Source organism: Peromyscus californicus, unplaced genomic scaffold (assembly GCF_007827085.1).
Source record: "Peromyscus californicus insignis strain IS unplaced genomic scaffold, ASM782708v3 Scaffold_19__1_contigs__length_69161282, whole genome shotgun sequence".
NCBI classification, from domain to species: Eukaryota; Metazoa; Chordata; class Mammalia; order Rodentia; family Cricetidae; genus Peromyscus; species Peromyscus californicus.
Window position 1 is genome coordinate 59,533,193 of NW_026294491.1, and position 20,056 is coordinate 59,553,248.

Here is a 20,056-nt window from a genome sequence, read left to right on the forward strand (position 1 = left end):
GAGAGGAGTATGCATGAAGATATGTTCGTGCCTGTGGAGGTCAGAGGACAGTCTCAGGTATCAATCCTCAAGAGCCATCCTCCGTGTTTTTGAGACAGGGTCTCCTACCCATGAGGCTAGGCTGGCCTGCCAGAGAGCCTCAGGAATCCACCCACTGTTTGCCCAGTGGAAACCAAAAGATCGTGTTGGAGGCCCTGGAACTGGAGTTACAGTGATGAGCGAGCTACCAGGCGGGTGCTGGGAACCAAACCTGGGTCTTCTGCAAGAGCAGTAAGCGATCTTAACCACTGAGCCATCCCTCCAGCCCTAGTGGAAAGGTCTTAAAAACTGAAGCAAAAACAAGCCAGACTGAGTATATGAAAATCCATTTGGCCACCATCACCACGGCTAGGACAGATACTCTTCCGTAGGAAGGTACATAGAAAGTTTTTCTAACAACAACAACAAAAAAAAAAAAAATGTCACAGACAGAGTCCATGACAAAAGAAAATCAGGAGATGCAGACAGGGAGAGTATTTAAGTTTTTAAAAATGCAATAGCATTCTTCCACCGTATACGTTTAAATCTCAATTATTTCAAAAATTTAAAAACTGCAGAAACGGTAAAAATATCTGTGTTTTCTAGGGGATTGGAAGGAAAAAAAAAAAAAGAATGGCTTCTAGGTGGTACAGGGGGCAGTCTCAGGGCAGGGAGCCTAGTCTGTATTTGTGTGCAATGGTGGATATTATAGGATTGGCAAGACCCACAGAACTGTGCAACACTAAAGGTGAAGGAACCCTCAAGTAGACTCTGGGCTCAATTTCCTAACAGTGGATCTTAACAGTTGTAACAACACAAGATGTAAGGGACAGGCGTCAGTGGGTGGTGGCCGGAGGATATGCAAGCTCCCTGTTCCTAGTCTTCTGGTAGTTAAAGGTAAAACTGCTGTGAAACAGATAGCAATTTAAATGATAGATAACAGCATCTTTTCTTCTTTCAAAAGTAATAAGGCAACTTAGTTTTCTCACGGACATTCATTTGGTAAGTCCTAATGTTATCTTACTCCTTGTAAAATTCTGAGACACGTGGACAAGCAATTCTGAGTTTCTTCACTCCACGGCACCACTAAGGCACAGGAAGCCAGGTGACGGCCCCGAGAACAGTAGAGAGACTCTTTGGTGACATGGGAACTAAAATCAGAATTTCCTCACCTAAATTGCTGTTCTTGGATCACAGCAGCCGCTGTGTCCCGAGAAAATCAGTACATCTGGTGAAAGGATCGCCCACTCCCAAATGGATGTCTGTCAGAGAAGGCTGTGTCAGATCTTACCGGAAAATGTGTGACCATGTGCTTGCCATCTCTGTATAAGCATGACCCCTCTCTTTAACTACCCTACATGTTGGAGGTTGCACAAATGTCAGAGGTAAACCCCACCCACACCTGCATCTCCACCCTGCCCCAGCAACAACTGACAAGATCCTTGTATTTAAAAAAAAAAAAAAATCAGAGTCAAACCACCTACATAGGTTACACTCTGAGCTGGGGTACCTCAGGCTAACTACAAATAACTGCAATTAGTCATGCAAACAGGCTTACTCAGCCTTACGGTCTGGGCCAACATTCTCCAACAGACAGAGTAGAACTGAAAAGCAATCTTTATTCCCGGTACCAGAGTAAACCGAGGTTCAAGTGGGATTAAAACACATCTGCTCTTGTCAGAAGACAGACTATTTTTAGGGAAAGCAAGATGAACTCTGACCTACAAATTTGAAAACGCCCGGATCAATCACCAGCGGTATGGTGAGAGGAATATGGAGCATGCCATTGTTAACACGTGGGACGTGTCTTTGTTTAGGGGCCATTAAATTTAATAACTTCCCCCTTTATGACTTTAAACAGGGCCCCTCTTCGAAATAAAAGTGGCTCCATCGAACTTAATTACTTGCCCGTGGCTGCAGTGGCAGGGGTGTGCTCACCAGACAGGTGGTGCTTAATACAGGAGTGGGGCTGCAGGGAGAGCGGAGGATCGCTGGTGTTTTATTAAAGTTGTCTTAACTTTCCGCTTTATTAGTATTAATTGCTGGGGTTTCTTTTTAAACTTCCTGAAGGCGCTGCTCCCTCCCGGGCGTAGTGAGCTATTCTATAGAAATAGATGCTCACATGGATGTGACCCACTGCTGGAACTACTGATTTCAAAAACTGAACTCAGGAGATTTGACAGGGACTGGGTCATAAGGGATATTTTTTTTTAAAACGAGCTGTATCAAACACCAATGGATTTTAAACTATATGAGCTGATCCTCCTGACAGATCTCCAGTGATCAAATGGGTCGTCCCTCTACCCCCAGCAATTTCTATATTTTGTGGTAGCAACAAAATAATTTTCAGTGACCTTATTTGTTAGGCTAATGCCACTCTGCTGACTTTGGGAAGAAATATCATAGCTCTGAGAGCCATTAAAATGGGAACCTCTTCAACAGCTTTGTGAAGGTGAGTGGAATTACTTTTGATACTAAGATAAATAACAAAGAGATTCAAGACTATTTGATTAAAGAGAAGAAAAGAAACTTTCAGGGAAAAAAAAACTTTATGGGAAAGTCATAAATGCCATGAAAATATTCTTGACGTAACTCCTAGTGGCCTCTCCAAAGTAACAGAGCAGTCAACATGTATGAGTCTTCCCTGTGTGTAGTAACCAGGCCTCCAGAGGGCAGGTGAAAAGACAACGGGAAGTGTGTGCACCAGCCCCATCCACCTCCACACCACAGAGGAGGTCAGGCAGGAGGGAGGGAGGGAGCTACAGAAGTGGAGCGAACCAGCAGGTTCCAGGCTAGGAAGAGAGAATAAAGCCCCCCATCAGAGTCAATAAGGAGTCTTCCTTCTTTCTGAGGCAGAATTATTACATGAAATACAGTTTGAAGGTCAATAATTATCTACAGAGTATTCTGTAATGACCTCCAGAAAAGTAATTAGAATCTCGTGAAGCCATGTGAGTGCCTGCATACACCCAGCCTCATGGGTGATGGGTGTTGTTAAAGCCCTGCTACAATTTGGGCTGCACACAGCCTTCTGGTCTCTGCTTTGTCCTAACCTGCTTCTTCATGGGAACCACTGAGAAACCACTCTGGCTGCTTCTGGGTGGTGCATGTTCTTCTAGACTGACACAAGATGATGTGAGATCACACACGTATACAGCCACCAGGGGATGATGGGATGTTACTTAACCTTATTATACAAGGTCTTACTTCCTGTAGTACATATGGTGCAGGAAGAAGCCCAGAAACTCTAGGGCTGCTTCTGACCTTTAATGCCATGAGGCTGGTGTCGGATTGATGAACTTGACTTTTACAATTTAACTGAGTGTGGTCCAAAGTCATTACAATCAAGGAGGACCCACTTGTCAACTAGATCACAATTGTGTAGTGTTTGGTTACAATCCTATCAACTACTCTTGTTCATACAACACCATTGAAGGCTGCCTCGGATTAAGGGAAAACATCCTGCATCTTATAGCATGCCTATGTATTTCAAGACATCTAGTGGTACAACTTTCTCTGGAGCGGGCAGGGACCAGGTGACATGCCCTCACCATCTTACTGGACTTTGTTTTGTTTGCGCCTGGCTTCCAGAAAGGAGCTGAAGAAGACGACAGGAACTGCCAGCGTGACACCACTGACACTGCCATGATTCCTTCAGTTCTAGAACCCAATCTACACCTGGAAAGCCAGAGGGAAGGGCACAAACACAGCAAGTGATGATATGGGTCCTCTAAACTCCCCAGGAACTATCATTCAGACTATCTCTTTTGAATAGCATTGTAGGGTGAACTGGAGTTTCCTTAGAAGCACATCTTTCTAATTATTTTTATTCCTATGAGCCCTGGAACAGACCCCACACATATACACCCTAGTAAACAGAAGTACAACCTAAAATTTTTTATTTATTGTATAATTTAACTTTTTCTTAATACTTTACTTTTTGTGAATACCCTAGCTGATTTTAGCTTTATAAGTATTCATTTAAAATTTTTTAATAATAATAATGTAAATATTTTAGAAATTCTATGTGCTATAAATCGTATGAAGTGAACTTCATATATTGTATGATTTTTGAACTGCATAGGAGGGTTAATTCATTTAAAAAATTGAAATATTCCGAAGCATGTTTTGTTTTTAAATATGTTCTGTGGGTTTTCCTTTTTGTTAAGGAAATAATCTTCTTTCAAAATTTTAGGTTCCTATTTATTTTATTAATTTAAGCCAAGCTTTGCCTGCAAATGATATACAGATATACAATTTTTAAAACAATTTTAGCTTCAACATATGAGCTATAATCTGTCACATGCTGTGTGTCAGGTCTATCCTAAATAGTTTACACTCTCCCAGTAATCCTAAGGGATCATTATTTTTTCCCTATTAATAAAGTTTTATAAACCTAAGGTTTAGACAGTTAAGGAACTTTTGCTTGGTGTTTGCATGAGGTGCACACTTAGGTCTGAACCTATTTCTCACCCAACATCATCTGCAAGTATCTTGTGTATCTTGTGTAGCCCTTTGGACAGGGACCAGAAAGCATCTCAAAAGTGACCTTCTGGGGATAGTGATAGAGGTTAGCATTTGAGCTGTCCATGTTACAGACAAACAGTAGGTGGACAAGAGGCCTGGCCATGGCAAGCAGACTAGAGGCCTGGCCATGGTAGACAGACTAGAGGCCTGGCCATGGCAGACAGACTAGAGGCCTGGCCATAGGAGACAGACTAGAGGCCTGGCCATGGGAGACAGACTAGAGGCCTGTCTACAGCCACAGTACACATAGATTCCATCCAAAGGAGTTTATTTTCTAGAGAAAAAAATAAAACCTTCAAGTCTCACTTGTAGGAAGGTTGGTCTTGTGTATCTTGAGAAGGATTTTATACATCAAAGAGAATAATTGATAAAGTAGAAATTGTGCAATTTGGCCCCTATAACCCTACAAAACAATTGTCTCCCCAACATGATCTCCAGGATGGGCCCTGGGGAGTAGAAGAGGCACTTGCTCCTAGCCCATTAGGTAGTGCTGGGTGCATGGCCCCACAGCCAAGAGCCAGGTCAGGAGTTGCTGAGTTCCTCCAGCTCCTGACAGTCCCCAGCTGCCTGTTCCTTCCTGTTTCTCCACACGCTGACAGGAGGGATTTTCTGTTCTCTTTAATGTTTATACAGAACCTCCCACCTTGGCTCCATGTTACTCCTTTACCAGTTACAACTCACAGAGATGCTCAGAGAGGAGGAAAGAACTGGACTGGACTGAATTTTAATCCGGTATAAAGCAGGGTCTCGTTCCTGCCTTTGGCTTAAGATCAATACACAGCTACACAGCCAGGCAGCTTCTGCTCCTACCTCTTTCTCTGCAGAATGGAAAGAACTAGAATGTCATTTGATGGAAATGCTTGAAGTGACAAGATCAGCATAAACTTCTTCCACATCACATGTGTGAATGGCAAACACTGAGGACCAGCCCATGGGGCAGTCATCTGCTCAAGGCTGTTTACAGCAGTTTCCATGGTGAATCTATGTATGAACACACCCTGATAAGAAAATGCTGTAGGTTTGTGTCTCTGTGGCTACAATTGTCCTCTGGGGCCCTTTCTTTCTTTTAAAAGCTTTGTTTACTCTTATTTTCGCTCTCTCTCTCCTCTCTCTCTCCTCTCTCTCTCTCTCTCTCTCTCTCTCTCTCTCTCTCTCTCTCTCTCTCTCTCTCTCTCTCTCTGTGTGTGTGTGTGTGTGTGTGTGTGTGTGTGTGTGTGTGTGTGTGTGATTGAGTGTATGCATGTGCACCCTGTGTGCCCGGCACCCGTGGAGATCAGAACAGGGTATCAGATCCCCTGTAACTAGAGTCATAGATGGCTTTGATCTGCCCAATGTAGATGTTGGGAAACAAACCTGGGCCCTTTGCAAGAGCAGCAAGTGTTCTTAAAGACTGAGCCATCACTCCATTACCACTGGAGCTTTTTGAAGGAACAAAAATCTGCTTCAACTACAAAGGTTGGTCAGATGGAAGCCCAAAGGGACCCGAAATGCAAGCGAGTCTGCACAAGTCTGTTGTAAGAGTCACTTTGGCTCTATGCAAATTCGAGTCTTCCTATGCATACAGATGAAATGATCTAAACTAAGTCAACTCCATCCAATACCGGGGCCTCAGCCCTGTGCTAACTTTTTACCCCCCTGCACGCCTTCCTTTTCCTCTCCTGTGTCCCTGATTGATGTGTTGCCTAAAGGAGAGGATGATTTCACTCAAGAGAGACGAAAACTGTACATCTATACTTGGCCCAGCTCCCAACAGATGTCATGTGATTCATAAGCAAAAGCAGCAGTGGTCAATAAAAATGTGGTAACATGGTTATCCAAAGAACCTTCCAGCTCTCCCTCCACCCCTCTCCCATCCCTACTCACCCCGGGGAGTCCATCTGCAGCAGAAAATGTGAAGGCACTAGGACCAGAGAGCCCTTTCCTGCTACTCGCTTGAGAAACAAAGCCTTCCCTCCTCCCAAGTTGAAAGAAATAAAGGAGAGTGGACTAATGGGAGCTGGTGGAGCTTCAGCTTGTCAGTGACGCGACTCAGCGGAGAGAGCAACGGCTCCGAGCTTTGCAGAAAAGTGATAGAGGGAGAGAGACGGAAACAGAAAGAAAGAGACAAAGAAAGGCATTAACCTGGCCAGGAGTCAAACAGGTGCTGGGGGCCCAAACGCTGACACAGGTGGGCATGAGACACAGTGACTGTGTGCCCCTGTGGAGGCATAGCTGATGATGAATGTGAACGGGGTGTACGTCGGAGTAAGTGGAGGAATTTCCCCCCCTTATTTATAGGACTCGTATGGACAGGTGAGGGTCTTCAGCTTCTCTCTACATGTCTATCTGGAGTCTTTACTGAAACTTTCTGGCTCCCTCTGCTGAATTCTGCTGGATGGAGAAGAAGGTGGCCAGGCCATTTCAGACACACACCTCCACTGTGATTTACAACCTTTGGGTGTCTTTGGAGTGATGGATTTGTGAGTACTGGGGCTGCCACACAGAGTGACAGTGTGCCTTCGCCTGGAGCTGCTGCATGCTGCCTTCCAAGGCTCGCTCTGGGCCTCTCGCTGTGCTGTGAATGACTAGGTCTCATAAGTGTCCTCATCTTGGAACTGGTTACTGAGGAGCCCGGGCAAAAGAAACTGAGGGGGATTGTCGTCAGTCTGTACTTTGGCTTATAAGCAGAGGAAGGCCTAGGGTACGACCTTTGGGAGAAGGCTCTAGCTGAAAGGCAGCGCCCCTCAACTGGGCTACAATTCATCAGGACACTAACTGAGTAGCATTAAAAGGATGCCATCTCTGAGGGATTTTCATCTCTTGAATTAAAAATGTTCAAGTGTTTGATAGCCCCTAAACTCAGAAGACCGGGTGCCTCATGTCACGTGCCTCCAATAGACAGTGACTGCGAGCATGGATAAGCCAGGCCTGCTCCATCACCACCCCCCATCCCCTGCCCCTGTGCAGGAGTGGTCTTCTAGTTAAAGCTTGGTCTTTACCTGAAATGCGCCTGGGCACGTCGGTGATGGCGGGTAGCCCAGTGCCCCGTGTGGAAGACAACGGCGTGGTGGAGTGGATGGATGGGGACGTCATCTGGCTCAGGTATGAGGGGTAGGACTGGTCGTAGGACCACGGTGGGGAAGACTGTGCCTGCCTGGGATCTAGAGGGGGAAAAAAAGATGAAAAACAAAAGCAGTTCAATATTCCAGCTACTACAGCCTTAGAAACATGCAGCCCAGAGCTTAGACAAAGGACAGAAGAGAAATGAGACTACAAAATAAATAACAGTAATAAATATCTCCCACGGCCTCTCCGGCTTAGGCCTCAAATAGCCCAGGGCTCTCTAGACTTGATGTCTCAATGAACACGACAAAATGGGTGTGCATAAGGCCCATTTGTCTCTCTTATGCATAAATATTTCTATTTGGAAAGTCCAGTGGCCTTTTAGAAAATAATCCATTTTGCTTATTTTACAAAGCGGAATTTATTTTATTTATTCTTGGTGTTTTCTAAAATTCCTTTCCCAAACACTCTTTTTAAATTATATTTTTCTGTCAATTAGTTCGTTTAACTTTCCAGAAAGATGCAGACTTCTCCTTTAACTGTTGTTTGTCTGGCTTGCCATGCTCCAGCGGTGCTCTTTTGGTCTTAAAGGGGATGATTCTGTGCTTCTCTTACAGTGGGCTTTCTTTCTGGGAGGGTCAATGGAATGGCATTTTCTAACAGGGATGGAGGTGGGGGGTGAGGAGGAAGAGGACAAGGATGGGGATGAGAATGGAAGAGGTAGTGTGCACACGGACTAGAAAGGAAGGAAGCGGGACACATTATCTCATAATAAAGCTTAAGCAGAAAATAACCTTTGAGAAAAGACAGAAGTCAATTTTAAAACCAACTGTGATTGAATACCGAAAAGCTTCACTGCCTGCCATCCACGCTCAAGGTCAAACACGTGTGTTCCTGGTGGCAGGAAGATGACCCCAACCAGGAGAAGAGGCAAATGTTTTAATCCCACTGAGATCTGTTTTAGAAGGGTCATGTGTATAAAATTCTCCCATTGATTATTATTATTTAAAAATTAACAGCTTAATTTTTAAAAAATGTATCTTAACAGTCAATTCAGGTTTATTCCTCAAAATAAAATGAATACATAATAAGACTCGGATTTTTCCTAGGCTATTTCCTCTTTTAAAGCCTCTAGGTTTTTTTCTATGTAGTCGAAGCTGTTGAGTTTCAGCTATTTCTTGTTTATTTGTTCAGTTTGGAAACAATTTATTTAAAGACTATCTAAATAGAACATACTTCCTTGAGTGGAAATAATTAAATACATCTGGATATTTATCTGATGTTTACTGACATTAATAGATTGGGGGGGGGCACCCAATTCAAGTTTAAGGACCATTTACCAGAGTTTGTGATTCAAGAAAAGGGTAGGTATTAGCATACATTCTCCTTCAGAAATCTAAAAGACACTTAATGACTAAAAATAATGAATTTCTATGCTTTAAAACTCTCAAGGTTGAGACTGTACAGATCGGCAGCATTTCAACTCTGAGTGACTGGTCCTTGTTATCCTCAGATACTGATATATTCCCAGCCTTCCGCCACAAATGTAAGTTGCTATTTAGAGAAATGGGAAATCATCTTCAGATGGAGAGGGGTTTGTTCCTTACAGAACAGGAAAACTGTCTCATAAAAGCAAGGGGCTGGACTCCAGCACATTCTCAACAGATGAAAGAGACCAATGCCACACAGCTACAGAAGGGGGTCCTGCAGGAATAAAAGCTGCGTTTGCACGGTCTGGATTGAGCTGCACCAGACAACTTCCTAAACAAGCAGTTTGATCTGTGCATCCAGCCTCAAACACAGCAGGGTGTCAGTGGGGTAGTCCACCTTGCCTAAACTGGGGGACATCACAACGAAACGCAAGGAATGACTATAAAGATTAAAGGTATCACAGAGGGAGTCAGAGTGCTTAAGCTGGTTGTAACACACAGCCTTAGTCCTTCTCTTTGTGCAGAGAGACAGCCTAGTACAGCGGGAAGTGAACAGGCCTTCTAAGGAGAGACTGTGGGCTGGAGGGTCACCTGACTATTTATAAGCTATATGACATCAACTGGGTGAGTGCACGCTCTGAGCCTCCAATTTCCTCATCTGGAAAAGGAGGCTGCATAGCATGCCGAAGCTACTGCAGCCAAGGGGCTATACCCACTGGCCATGAAGACAGATGGAGGCCAGGCTTACAGCTCCCCACTGTGTTGAGTAGCTCATTTAAACTCCCTGGCCCAGTGGTTTACCTGTACAATGGGAATAGTGATCCTGATTGGGTTTTTATGAGCATGACATGAACTTTGCCAGATCTGATCATCTAGCTGCCTCTCACAGTGACTATTAAGTAGATAAGAAAAGAGGTTCCATCTGTAAAATGAATACAATAATAACTACTGTTGTGTTTGGGAAACTAGATGAAAATAAAGCGTTTGATAACTTCTACGGTCTTTGTTAAAATCATTATTGGGCTTTTCAGCTCACGTGGGCAGGTTCTACCTTGTGACCTGGAATGGAACGTCTTTCAAACGTCGAGGGACAATTACCTTTCATTGAAAGGGAGTGGTCTGAAAACCCCAGGCCTTACCTAACACTTGGTGAATGAGCAAACAGACCATGGATCTCACAGACACCACTTCTGGGACACTGACTGGACAAAGGGCATCCTGTCTAAGCTTCCATTTCATCAGTAACATAGGCAGTAACAAAACCTCTTCCTCCTAAGCTCCTGAAGATCGAGAGTGTGACAGAGCTCAGCATGGGGCCAGGCTGCCTCTGTGTCCATCACACAGACGTCAGGAATTGCCCATCTTTAACTTGGACCCTGTTCCTTCTTGGACTCCATTTCATCTCAAAAAGAGAAATTCCCATCTTTTCAAATAGCCTATCCTCTAACTTTCCAATCTTGTGGTAGGAGGAAAATGACCAAGATATCCTAGTTTGCTAAGAATGTATAATCCTATTTTAAATATATGGTTACTGTGTGTGTGTGTGTGTGTGTGTGTGTGTGTGTGTGTGTGTGTGTGTGTGTGTGTGTGTATGTGTACAGTTACTAATGCCCACAGTGGAGAGAAGTCAAGGACCTGGTGAATGGTTTCTGAACTGCACTTCCTGAAGAAACCTGAGCCTTCTGAGATCCACTCTGAATGCAGTGAGTCAGAGCAGGTATTGCTAAAGTCACCACTGAGGGCCTAGCTCTGCAACTGACCTTTAGGTTAACCATGAGTCAACTCGAAGCTCTCGTCAGCTCAGCCTTGGGTCCCTTTGCTTACCCACTGGAGTTACAGGGGGCATGGCTTGTCTTTCTGCATCTTCGGGAACACAAGGCAAGCATCAGGAGTCATGATCTCCAACTAAGAATAGCCTTGATTTTGAAGCCCCCCAAAGCACGAAAGGATCAAGTGTGAGCTAAAGATTATATCCTGGGGGACCAGCAACCACCCCCTCTACAAGCATCTACAATCTCTCAGAAGATATCAAAAGAAATCAAACCTGCTGCTGAACTTCAAAAAAAAATATTTTTAAGGCTTTGTTTATTTATCTTCATGTTTTGTGTATGGATGTTTTGCCTGTGTGCGTGTATGTGCAGGCCAGTGTGCGGTTCCCAGAGAGGCATTGCATGCCCTGGAACTGGAGTTAGAGAAGCATGTGCTGGGAACTGAACCCGGGTCCTGTGGAAGAGCAGCAGTGCTCTTGACCTCTGAGCCATCCCTCCAGTCCCTGTTCTAAACTTTTTCTATTGTCATGATGCTTTAAAACTACAATTCATTCTTTGTATGTGGCAACCTTCAAAAACAGTATCCAGAGCATCTTACTGCATTACAGACGTGTAGATGTTTTTATGCAAATATGAAAGCTTAAAAACAAAACATTTATGTGCAGACACTCTTTAGTGCTTGAAAAATCTGCAGTACTAAATTATCACAAACATATTTCAATGTCACGGTGCCTCTATTTCTGCACAAACTCCTGCCACCTAAAACAGAGGGGTTTAACAGGAACTGAAAGTCATATTTGACCTGTAACATAAAGTTGAGAGAGAAAAATCAGGTCTTTCCAATAACGGGCCTGTTGTCGTCACAGGCAGGATGTGATAAATCATAATGATTAAATGCGAGAGAGGAGAGGGCAGCAGAGACATGGGCAGCTCCTAGAGACGCTGTAGATGAACAGAGAGAAGAGCCTCCACATGCGTGAAAGCAAGCTCTGAGTCGCCACCAGGCATGCACAGCAGCTGTCTAATGATCTCTCAGAACTACCATGACCATGTGTCCAGTGGAAACCATGGCTTCCTTTATGAAAACAGCTACTAAGAGCTCAGATTAAATTATCAATGAAACTAGAAAACAAACAAACAAACAAAAACCCAAGCATTTGACAGAATGAGGCAGTCTATCCCAAGCATGTTATTTGTGTTTTCAAGAACACTCTAAGGTTAGAAAAAAGCCATGGAATGCCAATGCTTAGCAGTTTTTCTAAGTTCTCCGCCCCCCATAGTGTCCCTTCATCTCTGGCTTCCTAAGTGTGGATGCTGCCTTCCTCTCTATAAACCCCAACACAGTAGCGCAGAAGGCACTGTACCCAGGATGCTAAAAGAGCGACTGGAAAGGGGTAACTTGGGTATCTCAAGCTAGCTTCCATCAGCAAAACTGCAAACAGTCATCCACGCAAGGGTAGGGACACCAGGAAAGCAAGCTGTGCACACGGAGGGAGACAGGAAGGTGCCTCACACTCCCTCAAGTGGTATGTGAGGAACTCTCTGCCTTCACACTCACAAATAACCAAAGTTTCATGTCTGCGTGATTGAGCATTAGACACTAAGAATAAGAAACTCAAGGGAGCTCCCCTGTGAGCTGGCTAGAGGAGACACGTGGAACTTCTTTCTGAATGTCATTAAGGTTAGGGATGGGACAGATGGAGAGCTTTGGCAAAGCCCAGTAGAAGGGGGATGAGGGAACCGGGGGTTGCAAGACTCAGTGGATAAATACTTCAGTGACTGTGGGAAGGGTTGACTTTCCTAAGAATCACTTCCGGGGACACACTGTGGATGTGATGCCAGGCTTCATAGAGATGGGAGAAAACAGGGCGCCATGGGCAAAGCCTGGGCCAGCACAGAAAAGCACTACCAACAGTGGAGATTTCCCTTCGGTGTGTCTGCAGTGGCCACAGGCAAGAGATGGGGAGTGCAATCAGGGCTCCTCCATGCTGCCACCCCTTGTCTTTTATCCGTTTTCCCCACTCGGTCCTCAGGTCAGGCTGCGTGAAGCTCAGGCATTCTTTGAGGAAAACGGACTATATAAGTTGAAGTGTAAAGAGAGTCTACTGATTCAGAGCCATGCCTCTTGACCACCAACTACCAGGGTCCAATATGGCAATTGGGTTAGCAGTGAAAATGAATGAGCCCATCATTGTCTTGTCCTCTTCCTGACACACCTCTGTCATGAAAAAAAAAAAATTTTCACACCCATCCATACTTACATACACAGAAATTCCTAGTTCAAAACAATGAACATGGAATATTCAAGGTTACATGCTATGTGCTCTCCAAAACCCCTTCCAACTAGCCTGGGTTTTTGGAATGAGCTTGCCTCACTCTGTTGAGATGCTCATGTCGAATGGGTAGAAGTCCCTAACAGGAATAGCCTCCGTCACTTGACTCTGCTGCCACAGATCAACATTGCATCATCAGAGTCTTGTTCTCACAAAGCAAGGGTGGATATGTCATGTCAGGAAATCTTTTCCCACCCATAAGATGCTGTGGAAAGTGAGCCCCCAACACACAGTCCTTCCTGCAAATAGCAGTTGCAGCAGAAATGACCGAAACCATGCAGAGCTGACTTGGGGTGACTATGAGAGACAGCTGAGGGGAAATGACATGGATGGGTGCCTTCCATCGCAGGACAATGTGGCTCATACCAGAAAAGCCCAAAAATAGGATTCTGGTCTCTCATCCGGTCCCCAAACCAAGCAAGGTAGCAAACAGAATTACTCAACCCAAATGATTCACAGAGCCGTGAACGGAAATTTGAGAAAAGAGCAGCAAGCTGTTTGGATGAAATTGAGTGCTGTGTAGGCATGACAATGGGTTATTAAACAAGAGGAAAGTGGGGCTTAATAAATAAATCCCAGGAGACAACAGCAGGGAAGAGAATAAGAAATGGTGGGTGCAGCCGGAGGTGTCATACCCTACAACACGATGTGGAAACGGAAACCAGAAACAATCTGTGCTTCTAAGCAGGGGTGCCAGGGGTGTCGCAGTGACACCAACACCAGACCACGTGGGACTCACAACTGTCTTAGGGAAATGAGAAGCTGTCCGTATCAAAAGAAAACCCCAAGAGAAGACTCGGGAGGTTCTGCCACGTGTCAAAGCTGGCCTTAGCACGACCTGGACCTCAGTGGTAGAGTCAGAAGGAAAGAAGTGGGTACAAAGGAGTGTGGTCAGGATTTGCACTGTGATTGGGGTGTGGGGCTGGCCAAGAGGCATGACACTAAGTTCAACTCAATGTGGTTGTAGTACATACAGGTTCAAACTGGGCTGCTGTCAATCAAATCGATCAGAAAGAGTATCTAGAGTGTCACACCCCAGGCACTGTAACACTTATTATCAGGCAGATGATTCTAAAAATTGTCCCCCAGGCATTCGTTCATTCATTGAAAACCATTTATTGTCTACTCTGGTGCTGGGTTGGGAACTAGGAATATTAGTGACGAATAAAACTAGAACTCCCAAGCCCGACTTTCTGGAGTTTGCCATTGGATAGGAGAGACTGACATTAATTAAACCATCATCTAACTGACAAGTTGTAAGAAGGAGATATCCATGACACCATGGGAATGAATATATGACAGGAGAAACCTGGACATCAGGCATAGCTTCCCTGAGGTCATGATGATTAAGCCAAGAGTTAGTCAGGAGGCAGAAGCCCAGATGATGTTTATGTGGGGTTAAGAAGGGGTTCAGCAAAGGGATGGCAGGTATCTGGTTCCTGGGAAAGAGACAGTATCGTCTTTTTGAGGACTTGACAGATGGTGTATTTATGGGGACAGACAAAAGCATGACAGTGGCCTGAGAGGAGAATGCAGAAGCGGCAGGGAAGAGGAGCCAGGTGAGGCGGAAGCTGCTGGCCTGCGCTGGAATCACTCGTCTTCACACTAAGTGCAACGGAAGGTCATTCTGGGTTGTTTTTTTGTTCTGCCTTGTTTGTTTAACAGGGTGGCATAGTCAGTGTGCATTTAAAAATCTCCCTCTGACAGCATCATAACAGAAAAAGGGCAGAAATCCAGCTGAGGGACAGACACAGCGAAGGGCGTGCAGGGAAAACAGCAGCTGAAATCAGCACCAAAGTAGCGTCTAGGGGCTGCACTTGGGAACCCAGAAGCCAGCAGAAGACAGTAAGTGGCCATAACTCATCCTGTGACTATAGGGTGAGGCTCTTCGACACCCTCCAGGCTGGGTCAGGATTGGCTCTGGATGGGCAAAGTTATCCTGGGGTGTTCAACCATGGGTGTTTTTGTTGGCCTCACCTCCTACAATCTGATTCAAGGTTGAAGAACACTTTTAACAGTCTCCCTTAGGTGATACTAAAATGCACCCAAGTTTGAGAACAATGGGCATTTTTTTTTCTACTCATGACAGTTAGAAGGGAAAATCATACTGCCTCATTTTGACTTAATCTTCCCTATCAAGAAGAATGTTTTTCAAACAAAAGAGCAGCGCCAACACGCTGAAGAGGAGGAAATAAAGCCCAGAGAGGTGGTGTGGTAAGGAAGAGGCGCTTGCTGCACTGGGTGAACTCAAGACTCTGCTCCAAAATAAATTATGTCTTGGGATATTGCAAGAATTTATGGCACCCATAGGCACAGGGTATCTACTTGACAGAGCAGCATCCAGAAAATCCCTCTTTACATAGGTCAATACGTCTCCCCATGACTCTATTTGCTGGAGACCTTCACTTTATTCTCAGGGGTTACTATTCCATTTGACATTGCAAGGCGCCTTTGCCTTCAAAGCTTACTACTCAAAGTATAATGGGATTTATAGCCCTTCACTCCATCTTCCTTCTTCTGAAAATGCCACTCCTGCTGGTAAAACCCTCAGATCTGATTAATATTTGGGAACCATTGTTAATGTTAGCAGGCTTGCAGTCCACCAAAAGCACTGAAATCCTGTTCAAAAGCCTATGTGCAAAGCACTTTCCACTCTTGATCTCCACGTGACTCAGAAGGCAGAGGGGGTTCACTTAAAACTTGCCTCCAGGACTCCTAGGGCAACCAATTAGTAGAAAGCCTACCTGCCTTGTGTACCTGAATCTCAGCAAGGCAGATGCTTCCTCTCTAATACCATGTATAAGCAGCGAAGTGGTCTACCAGGAAGTACTCACTAATACAGACCATGGCCAGCTTTGCAGAAGGCATCTAATAGCATTCCAGTCCATTAACTTTACCAGAATCTAAAAGGGTTAAAAGCAATCTTTCCAGGCTCCACAGTGAGGTGCCACTGTGAGGAATAACCACTGGGTGAAGAACGTGAACGGTAAGACAATCGTACAAACGTAGAAGATGGACCTTCTGAGGAGGTACCACAAGCACACCTCTTGCTCTGTTCAACAGTAAGACAGGATGGGGTGGGGGAGGGCTAAGCCCAACAGCAGAGTTTCTCAAAGACTGCAAGCCACTGAGAGATATGATCCCCAAAAGTCACCACAGTCAGTAATTAAAAGTCTAACCTTATTTTAAATAATAAAAGACTTTTTCCTTTCCATTCTCTCTGGTGACACTCCTCCCAAACCTCTCAGCCCCTCCCCATTTAAAACCACCCTGCAAAATTTCTCTTCCAGAAATGTAGATTTCCAATTTCAGCTCTATGGATTTCAGAAATCTTCTCAGGCCCAATTTTTTAGTCACTAAATAAGGCTGGCAACACTGACAACTTCTGCCAAAGCTGATGTTTTTAAATACCATTAAAACAAACTGCTTCTAAACTATTAGAAAAATAAATCCTGATTGAACAAAGCCCTAAAAAAATCAACTGCATGTTCATAAATGAGAGTTGACTCATGCAATTTTATCCTTGGAGTATGCTTTCATATATTAAATGATAATATATTGCATACATATTAGTATTGAATATTATATATAATGTGTTCATATATTTTATATGTTCTGTATAATAAATTTAAAATGGCTTAGAATATGTTTGAAATTATACAAATAAATTATAATTGTCATTCCTCCCACAGTGTATAACAGGTCTCTGAGAAAAGCCCCAGAAACTTAACCATGATGAAAATAAACTCCAGAGCACCCAGGGCAGACCTGCCGGACAGCCCCTCTCCTGGATCAGCCTTCTAGGTGTGTACTTCCTTCTAATGTCGTCTCCTGAGCCTTTGGCCTACAGGCCTGATATCACCAAAAAAAAAAAGATAGTGAGAAAGGTCCCTGGGCAATTAATACAGAGGGATGGCATGCATGTGTTTACAAATGCACATTCCATACATGTACATAAAACCGACATGAAACTGTAAGAAAAAAAAAAAAACATCCTGGAAAAGAATGGCATAATGAAACCAATGCTTTCTCTGCAAAGAAATCTAAAGACAGATTCAACCAGGATGAGGCAAGATGTAGCACACAGACTCCTCCTGTCACAACTAGATGCCAGCTATGGAGTTTCTGGGCCAGAGAGAAGAAAATACAAAGACGAGTCTTTGGAACAAGAAACTGATTGTCCTCCAATAACCAGACCTCCCTGATTCTAGAAGCATCCTCGGAGAATAAGGAACGCCACCAGACACAATCCGAGCACTTCCGAGAAGTTACTTTGTGGACTTCCCTGGCAGGCTTAGCAACAGCGTAAGTCTGTGGCCACCATCCCCTCATGAGAGCCTTTCTCTTTAAAGATGGGCACACAGGCTTCACCTCAGTTGTGCTTTTCACCTCAGAGGCTGCCCCCTCCCCAAACCTAATAGACGTGAGACAGTGTTCACACTCAGGATTTGTGCTCTTTTTTTAAAAAACGAGGATTGTGATCAGCAACCTCCTCCAGTGGGCTTTCTGGAACACATATGGACAAGGCGGCAGCCTGTTCACCTGGATACCTTGCCCAAAGACTCTCAGAGGAAGAAGCCAGGGCAGGACTTGTCAGGGACTTCAGAAACTCAAACACATTACCACCAATGGAAAACAGAACTACTTCCAACGGCGTGTCTTTGAGTTGGACCCACAGTGGGTAATAGGGACACAGTGGCTGTGAAGCCACTTACTTCCTTACAGACACTCAGCCTCTCTAGGGTCCCTTCCCTGTCACACTAACAGCCACCATGACCGCCCACACCCATGTCACCCCCCCAGCTTGTTTACCATTACAGAACCATGCGGTCACTCGGCACTTGAAGAGAATGGTAACTTGAAACACACACACTGGTCAGCTGTGCTTCCCTTTATTCTGAGGGGTTTACGCTGGTAAAGGCTTCAGGACAAGCACAGTGGACTGATGCCTGGGCAGCCAGCCATGCTCAGGCTCATCCATGGGCATAGTTGGCTGGAGAGCATCTTGGTTTTTTAGAGGAGCTTTGTTCCCCCAAGGGAACACAGAATCAGACTGGAGTGGGGAGAGATGACTTTACCTCCATCGAGGTAACTGCTCATGAAATGTATATTGACCCACGTGGTCTGGCAAGCCATTTTTTTCCCAGACAGTCTTTTTAAAAAGTATTACCATGAATACATGCTTTATATAATCACATTTTAATCATTAAAACGGATTTTGTTGCATATTAAAGAACAAGTCAGATATGCCTAATGTATCTCTTTTAATCTTCCCTGGGGATCCTAAATAATACCCAGTGGAAAGAAGAAAAAGGGAGTGTTCATACATGACACATGTCACTTAGATGGTTAATGACATGTCCAATTTGGTGGAGGTACAGGTGACTGACTGCCCACCAAAAATCTGAAACTCAGAAACAGCTAATGTAACACTGGAATTGGACTCCGGTCATCTATAAAGGATATTATTTTCAGAATAATCTTAAGGCATCAATAAGCATTTTAAAGTACAAATCAGACACTGCTGAGGCATCCCTTTAAGAAATACATCTTCTCTGGCCACCCAGGATAATATCCAACTAGGCTGAAGAATGTCATGGGCACATGGCAGTTAAGAGCACAAGGCCCTGGAACTATGTGGATCTTTCTTTAAATCCTGTATTTAATATTGACTAGTTATAAGTGGGATCCTGGGTGAGTTACTTTATTTCTTTGGCTCTCAGAGTCTACAATAATACCACCTACCTAAAAGACCCATTGTGTAGAGGGTATGTGACTTAACCTCTTGGAGCAACACCTGGCTGGTGATATGTAACAAGAAAAGACAGCTAATAGGAACCCAATCAAATAGAAACTGCAAAAATACTAAGTCTAGGATAATACTGAATCACACTTCCTGAAGAAATCAATGACCTACTTAATTCATTTATTGCCAAACCCAAAGTCACCAAGCCGAGGGCATTCCTGAAGACAATAGAGACACAAACATGAACAAAACATGGCCTTAGACTTTGAAAAGTGGAAAGTCTGATGCAAGAGACACTGTGTATCCGTGCAATTGTCCCCACATGGAAGGTGATGTAATTGGAGAGTTGCACAAGGTGGAAAGGGAGCCTGACTCAGTGAGCGGGTCGGAGGAGGCCTGGCAGAGGCCAGGAGCGGCAGCCATTGATCCAAATTTGGAACAAAGAGTGTCTTTGGGGAGACAATCAACAGAAGACTGTGCCGGAGAAGGAAAAGTAGGAATACAATGACGTATTACTAAAGAAACCACGAGTGCAGGGTCAGATGAGGGGCGTGTACATTCCACGGGGAGAGGCGGAAAACGGAAGTCAGAGCCAAAGCAAAATACAACAGACAAACAAACCACAACTCTGTATACTTCAGCATCCACATGTGTGGAAAACTAATGTTCATTAGACATTTAACAAACAGCTCACACACTCCCCAGTCTTCCCCCACGTCAGAAGATGGCACCGCTATCCTCCAGCTAGTTGGCTATGTCGGAAAGCCTCAAGTTCTGTGTTCCCCTCAGTATCAACACGATCAGCTAGCTCCTGGAGCAGCATCTTGAGGGTAAGTCTTCTTCCTTTGGACCATGGAACGCACCCTATACAGAGCGCCTACACAGGTGCCATTTAAACATATCTTGGTTAGAAAACGCCCTTCCCTTGGTTCCCACCCTTCAGCAGCAGCCTGCTGCACACAGAGTCCCCTTATGATGGCCTTCAACGCCTTCTGTAACCCCCTCTGCCTGCTTTTCTGAGACATCCCCTTCCCATGCGTTCTCCCACCACGCGACACGCTGTTGCTCGCAGGCCCAACAGTCTTCAAAGACTCCTTTCCCAGCTTTGCAAAGGTAGTCCCTTCCCTTCCTAGGCTGCCCTGCACTGGGCGCCTCCTTTTATTTTCCTGGGCACTTGTTATTTGAAATGAT

The 20,056-nt window shown here is 44.6% G+C and overlaps 1 protein-coding gene across 1 annotated transcript in view; it reads right to left on the bottom strand.

The window, feature by feature from the left end:
* Runx2 (RUNX family transcription factor 2) overlaps positions 1-20,056 on the bottom strand; it is a 130,119-nt gene that overhangs the window by 30,235 nt on the left and 79,828 nt on the right. Inside the window, 1 exon segment of the mRNA XM_052745404.1 lies at positions 7,524-7,685. Within this exon segment, the coding sequence (XP_052601364.1) occupies positions 7,524-7,685 (162 nt within the window).